This window comes from Galeopterus variegatus, unplaced genomic scaffold (assembly GCF_000696425.1).
Source record: "Galeopterus variegatus unplaced genomic scaffold, G_variegatus-3.0.2 Scaffold92, whole genome shotgun sequence".
Classification (NCBI taxonomy): Eukaryota; Metazoa; Chordata; class Mammalia; order Dermoptera; family Cynocephalidae; genus Galeopterus; species Galeopterus variegatus.
This window is the reverse complement of record NW_007726203.1, coordinates 177,321-184,760: the sequence shown is the minus strand read 5'-3', so window position 1 is coordinate 184,760 and position 7,440 is coordinate 177,321. Positions and strand designations below refer to the sequence as shown.

At 54.9% G+C, this 7,440-nt stretch overlaps 1 protein-coding gene across 1 annotated transcript; it reads left to right on the top strand.

Moving 5' to 3' along the window:
• Window positions 1–131: 131 nt before the first annotated feature.
• On the top strand, window positions 132–6,434 carry PTX4 (pentraxin 4, long). Its single transcript, XM_008581382.1, is given in 5 exon segments — window positions 132–335; window positions 2,927–3,002; window positions 3,713–4,400; window positions 5,275–5,664; window positions 5,667–6,434. Coding segments are annotated over 5 exon segments (1,542 nt in total). The 5' UTR covers window positions 132–186; the 3' UTR covers window positions 5,906–6,434.
• The last annotated feature ends 1,006 nt before the right edge of the window (window positions 6,435–7,440 follow it).

Here is a 7,440-nt window from a genome sequence, read left to right as displayed (position 1 = left end):
GGGCCTGTCCTGTGGGGGCGGGCGGGGCCTGATGGCGGGGGCGGGGCCTGGTGGTGGGCCGCGCTTCCCCACTTGGCCCCGGCTCGCCTTAGCTTCTCCACTCTTGGTCGGTCCTCCCCGGGGTGATGTCAGCCACCCCCTCCCTCCGCCCCGCAGTGCCGCATCCGGGCGCTCGCTCTTCCGCAAATGTCGACTGAGCCTCCTACCCACCCCTGCCGTAGGGGCGTGCGGGCCTGTCGGGGACGCGCAGAAGAAAAGAGGAAGCAAAGAGCAGCTGAGATTTTAGACGTCAGTGAACGCGGTGGTGTAAACGAGACCGGCATCGACCTGTGTCCGTAGGTAACCGCCAGACGCAGGTGCTAAGTTAACTGAAGCTGAAAAAAATTAAAAGTTCAGGTCCTTAGTTGCACTGGCCGCATGTCAAGGTCTAGGCAGCCATTTCGCGGATTTGCAGCATTTCCATCAGGGCAGAAAGTTCTGTCGCCCTCCCTGGAGCGGGGGTTGGGCTTAGCCTTTGGGGTGGGAGGGTGATCCTGGAAGACCTGCGAAGGAGGTGTCATTTCAGCAGAGATGCACGTTGTGGGGAAATCCGGGAAACATTTATTCATTCAACAAACAATCAAAGGCCTGCTTGGGGCAGCGAGCACTCTTGCTGAGCAGCAAATGAAAGATCAGGGGACGAGGAAACTACAGGCGCAGCATATCAGCAAGTCATTATGAGAAAACCTAGGCAGGGTAAAAAATGAGGGGCAATGGGCGGGAGGCTGTTTTAGGTAGGGTGAGGCCTCTGAAGAGCAGACATCTGAGCAGAGCCCTAAATGGAGTGAGTTCCTAAAAGCCCAAACGACAGAGCAAACCAGCAGTGTGAATGCCAGAGGCCACAACTCGTGCTCAGGGAGGTGGAGCTAAGGAAGGGGAGATGGAGGGGTGAGTCCTGGGGGGCGAGTGGCAGCTGGGACTTTAGTGTCTACTCAGTGCTCAGGGCATTGAAGAGTGAGTGGGTGTAAGGACCTTGCTTTCACTTTCAAAGGTCCATGCTGGGTGCAGTTCTGAGGACAGACGGGAGAGGGCAACCTCGGATGCAGGGAGTGGGAATGTTGAGAAGCGACTGACCTCAGGGTGTCTCTAGGAGGTGGAGCTGATGATGAGTTGGATGCGGGGTGTGGCAGGGATAATACCTTCCTGGGACCCTCCAGGAGTCCCGTCATCCCGGGAATCTCTCCCAGGCTGCCGCTACTTTGTGGCCCTCTCCAGTTCCCAGAGCAGCTTGTCTTTCTTCATGCCTTTGTTTTCCTGAAGCACATCATCCAGTAACTTCCCAACAAATAGCACACAGAAGGTAAATGTCTCAAGCCTTCGCACACATCTGAAAATGTCTTTATTCTTTGCTCCTGGCCGCTTCACACTGGAGCTAGATGAACAATTTTATTTTATTTTATTTTATTTTTTATTTTTTATTTTTTTTCCTTTTTGTCTTTTTTCGTGACTGGCAACGGATCGCAACCCTCAGTGTTCGCAACCCTCAGTGTCGCGCCCGTACCGGACCGGGACCGGCAACGGGATCGCAACCCTCGGTGTCGCGCCCGCACCTTGCTCAGCCAGTGAGCGGGAACCGGTCTGTATGTGGGATCCGAACCCTCAGCGGGAGCGCCGCCACGCTCCCAAGCGGCGCACTGTAGCAGTGCGCCACCAGGCCGGCCCCAAGATGAACAATTTTAAATGGAAATCATTCTCACTCAGAAGGTGTAAGGTTCGCTCCTGTCTTTGGCACTGGCACTGCTGTTGTGAAGGCCAACGGTTCTCTGGGGAAAGTCTCATCCCTTTCCAGGTGACCAGGCTTTTCTCCCTGGATGTTTTCAGCATCTTCTCCACATCTGTGGTGTTGCCTAGGGTCAGCCGCCCATTCCCTGACCCCGCACTCTCTGTGCTCATGGAGTCTTGGAAATGATGGACACCTTTGGGGACGCCTTCATGGGTTATCTCATTACCACACACTGGGTGGCTTAAAAGAACAGAAACTTATCCTATCACAGTTCTGGAGACCAGACATCTGAAATCAAATCATCATGCTCCCTCTGAAGGATCTTCTTCATCTCTTCCAGCTTCTGGGGCCTCCAGATGTTTCTTGTGGCAGCTTCACTCCAATCTCTGCCCCCCTCTCACATGGTCTCCTCCTCTGTGTTTTCTCCTCTTCTGTCTCTTATGAGGACTCATCATTGGCTTTAGGGCCCACCTAGATAATTCAGGATGAGCACATCTCAAGATCGTTGCTTACATCTGCAAAGACTCTTTTTCACATGCAGTCACATTCACAGGTACTGGGGTTAGGACTTGAGCATGTCTTTTTGGGAAGCATCATTCAACTCCCTACACAACTTATACCCCAAAGGAAATTAAGGCGGCTCCCAATTGCATTTCTATTGCTTTACCCGGGCTTCACAGTCTGCACTGTGCACGGATGGGATGCTGGGGTCCAGTGCAGACCTGGTGATTTCCGGCCCCAGTCGGGTTCCCTGCATGCTTCCATGGCTTGGTGGAAACATGAGTCCGTGTGCTCCTGTGAAAATCATCACCTCCATCTGCCTCTGAGCCAAGCAGACAAGGACTGGCACCCAGTAGAGTGATTTTCCAAAGAAACCGTTTGCATCTGTTTAAGCTTGTCTCCTTGGGAACCTCGGACTCTCAGAGCCCGTGGGCTTCAAGGCAGATGCCTTTCATTAGGGTGGCAGGAAGTACCTGACTCCCAGCCAGGGTTGAAGAAGGAAAACTGCTCCACTGGACAGCTGGGGGAGCGGGGGTGAGGCAGACACAGGAGGCCAATGGTCAGGCGGGAGGCCACCAGAGCCTCCTCATCTCTCAGGATGGGCTGCTCGGGGAGGAAGACCCTGTCTTTCGTCCTCATTTTTCTGCCCATATATCTACACAGGGCTGCATCACAGGGAGCCGGCCCAGCGGGGCAAAGAAAACCATTTTTTGAGAAGCTCCGTAGACTAGAAGAGCAGGTAAGCATACCCATGATGTGGGGTGGTTACAGAAACAGAGCAGTTAGACACCGGTGCTCTGTAGATGCAGACATGGGGCTCACGGTTCTTTGTCACCTAATGTGATTTCCACCTGCAGCTGGAAACCAGTGAAGATCTCTGCTAGGCCCCCTCTGCAGACAGGCCAGCTGATGCGTAAGGACCTTGTGGGGCCAGAGGCTAGAAGGCCCAAGGAACACAACTGGAGGGGTGCTGGGGTCCTGGGGGGCCCATGGTGCCAGTTAGTATCGTGGGGCATGGGAGCCCTGAGGTCATGGGCACACATCGAAGCAGCAGGTGTGGATGGCTCTAAGACTCCTATGTGGTGTTTATAGATAGTCCCCAAGTGCCCTGCATGCACCAAGCACTTCCTGCTTTGAAGCCCATCCTGCCGTGCCCCGCTCTCACAGGAAGGACCCTGAGGGTCATAGCAGTGAAGCGACCAGCCGGTGGTCATCCAGGGCATGGGGCGTCGGGGAGGGGTCAGGCCTGGGCTGTGGGCCTGTCATCCCACACACTGCAGCTATGAGACTGGTGTCATCATCCGCTTCTTTGTGCTTGGCCCCAATGTGGCTGATCATGGGAATCCTGCATCTCATAGCACTGTGGATCAAATCAGTGGATAAGTATTAAGCCTTGTTCCAGCCTGGCCCGGCCCTGGCCCCTGTAATTTCTGTGTGTCCTCTCTACAGTTTCGGAGCTTCCAAGAGGTGGCCTTAACACACCTGCAGGGCATCGCCAGCAACTACAAAGTGTCCTACAACGTGGACGTGCGGTTCCAGACCCTGGAGGAAGACAGCCGGGCTATGGCTCTGGCGATCAACCAGTCACAGGCCACTGTGCAGAGGGACCTGGCTCACCTGAAGACCTGGATGAGGAAGATCCAGCACAGAAGCCGAAAAGTAGACACGAGGTTGCAGGCCTTGGACCTCGCCCTGAGTGAGGAGGGCACGCGGCGGGCACGGGAGAGGAAGGAACAGAAGGCAGAGAGGGACGCCATCTCGGGCCTGGCCCTGGCTGTGCGGGCTCTGTAGGACACGCTGGCCCACCTGATGGTCCCCGTCCACAGGCAGGGCGCCAGGCTGTATGCTCTGGATGGGCGGCAGGCGGCCAACTCTGGCACCACAGCCCCAGGGCCAACCCCAGCCCTGACCCAAGCCCAGCCTGAGTCATCAAGGCCAAGCTATCTGAAGCTGCAGAGGGACTGGCAGGTGCTCAGAGCTTCTCCTGAGCACAGGAACCCCCGTCAGGACTTTGCTGCCTGTCTCCAAGGGACAGGGGAGCCCTCAGCCCCAGGCAGTCATTGGGCACCTGGTGGGGCTGCTGCAGCCCTGAGAGAGCCACCTCAGCAGGAACAGCTGCCCCAGAGACCAGGAGAGAGTAAGTACCACAGGTTATCCCCTTCCTGTCCACTTCCAGGTTTTCCTCCAGCTCCTCAGGCCACAGTCCCTTCTGAAAAACCTTTCCAAGGGCTGTGTGGGAGGATTCTGGTTCCACCCTCCACACACCCTGCCCCAAAAGAGGGGCCGGGATGGCCTTGTCAGCTCGTTCAGGTGACAGCTTCCTGCAGGTCCCCAATAGGTCGGACCACCCATGTTACTTACATGGCAAAAGGGACTCTGCAGAGATGACTAAATTAGGGACCTCAAAATGGGGAGAATATCCCAGATTATTCAGGTGAGCCCAGTGTCATCAAAAGGATCCTTATAAGAGGGAGGCAGGAGGGACAGTCAGAGGGGGAGGCACGAGGACAGAAACAGAGGCTGGAGTGATGCACTCTGAGGATGGAGGAAGGGGCCGTGAGCCCAGAAACACAGGTGTCTCTAAAAGCTGGAAAGGCAGGAAACGGCTCTCCCCTAGAGACTCCAGAAGGAACCAGCCCTGCTGACACCTCAATTTGAGCCCCATAAGTCCCATGTCTGACTTCTAACCCCCAGAAGTGTAGTAATAATGCTGTTTTAAGTCTCTCCATTTGGGATGAGTTACAGCAGCAACAGGAAACTCATACAGAGGCTCCCCTGGAGGTGAGGTGCATAGCTCAGCTTTGCAGGTGGACACCCCAGGCTCCTGTGGGGACCCAGCCACTCCCTCGTGAAACTGTCCTCATCCTCAGTCTTCCCGCCTGTGAAATGGGGGTGGTTCTATCATGAGGGGAAGGAGGGCTCCGCCCAGAGCGGGGGAGGGCGCCTGCAGCATGGAAGCTTCTGGGTTGCTTCATGGTACCTGGGTTGACCCTCCCTCCCTCTGTTTCTAGTTTGCAGCATGGGCCCTGTGCTTGTTTTCCCCAACACCTCCACTGAGAACATGGTTGTCCTCAGCCCCGGTTTCCTCACAGCCCTACGGGCTCTATCCTTCTGCAGCTGGGTCCGCACGTCCTCTGGCCACCTGGGTACCCTCCTGTCCCATGCCACCAAGGAGAACGACAACAAGCTGGTGCTGCATGGCCGAGACTCCCTGGTCCCTGGCTCCATGCACTTTGTGATTGGAGACCTGGCCTTCAGGGAGCTGCCACTGCTGGACGGCCAGTGGCACCAAGTCTATATCATCTGGACATCCATCCAGGGCAGGTACTGGCTGCACATAGACCGCAGGCTAGTGGCCACCGGCTCCCATTTCCGGGAGGGCTATGAGATCCCCCCTGGAGGGCCCTTGTGCTGGGCCAGGAGCAAGACCATGTCGGGGGTGGGTTTGACAGTTCGGAGGCCTTTGTGGGGAGCATTTCTGGCTTGGCCATCTGGGACCGGGTGCTGGGTCCTGGGGAGGTCACAAACCTGGCCACTGGGAAGGAGCTCCCAGCAGGCGCCATCTTGATGCTGACGGAAGGTGCATTACTGGGTGGATTCGTGCACAGGGCCAACTGCACCTTCCTGGAGCACTGTGCCTGAGGCCATGCCCCATGGGGGCTGTGGTCATGCTCTGAGCCAGCGAGGGGAGCAAGCCCCACCATGCTCACCACCCTGACCCAGCGCTTCCACAAGGCACCTGGCTGCCGTCCTGGCTGTGCACACCTGTTCACTAACTCCACGTTCACACTAGTGTCGTGTGGCAGGGGGTGGACAGGAAACACAGAGTGGAAGAAAGAGGGCCCACAGGAAGTTCAGGTCCACCGAGACAGCCTTCTTCCCATTGCGGCGGTGTTCTTACGTGTGGCATCTTCAAAGCCTCTGGTTGCTTTGTTCTCTATAGCATGAAGTTCTCTGTAGCATGGTTTTTGTGTCTGGTTTTTCTCTCTCTGCGTGATGGTTTCCAGGCTCAAGCATGTAGCAGCATGTCAGTGCTTCACTCCTTTTTTATGGCTGAATGATATTCCAGTGCACGGATGGAGCACATTTTATTTCTCTGTTCACCCGCTGATGGACGTTTGGACTGTTTGCAGTTTTGGGTTATCGTGAATAAAGCTGCCATGTGCACTGCCTCTGTGTGGACATGTTTTTATTTCTCTTGGGTGGACACCAGGGAGTGGAACTGCTGGCTCACGCGGTGAACTCACGTTTGGACTTTCAGAGAAACTGCTGAGCTGTTTTCCAGAGTTGCTGCATCATTTTACAATTCCCACCAGCAACATGTGAAGGCTCTCATTTCTCAACATCGTTGACAACCTTTTTTTTTTTTTTTCAAAAAGATGACCGGTAAGGGGATCTTTACCCTTGACTTGGTGTTGTCAGCACCACGCTCACCCAGTGAGCAAACTGGCCATCCCTATATGGGATCCGAACCCGTGGCCTTGGTGTTACCAGCACTGCACTCTCCCGAGTGAGCCACAGGCCGGCCCGACAACCTTTTTTTTTAGAATTCCAAATTGTAGCAGATAAAACAAAAACCAAAAAACATGCATTGACAATTAGAACAGGCAGATGTTACTATAAGTTTCAGTGTGATATAAATTGACCCCTATAACACTGAAGTTCCCAAGAAAGACCCAAAGACAAGATTACAAGAATCAGAAAGTCAATTGGCAAACCAGCCAGCCACCAAAAAAAGTCAATTGGGGCCTGGCCAGTTACTCAGTGGGTTAGAGCGTGGTGCTGATAACACCAAGCCTCGGTTTATCCCTGTACTGGCCAGCCGCCAAAAAAAAAAAAGAAAAAAAATGGGTTGATGGTTTAGCTCAGTTGGTAAGAACAACCTTATAACACAAAGGTCAAGGGTTTGGATCCACACACTGGCCAGCTGCCAAAAAAAATAAAAGTCAATTGGTGCAAACAGGAGAAAAGGGTGGTGTTGGGGGTGGGGGCAGTGGAAAGGCCCCTTCCTCAGTGGGAGGGACCTGGAACCGCTGAGCTTGGGAGCAGGCCCAGTTCTCAGAATTCACCTACTCCAGCCCTACCTCAACACTTTAAAAGTGAGGAAGCAGACTAGAGAAGTCCATGGCCCTGCACCAGGAGGGGCCCAAGGCCCTCTGCCCCCCCCCCCCCCCCCC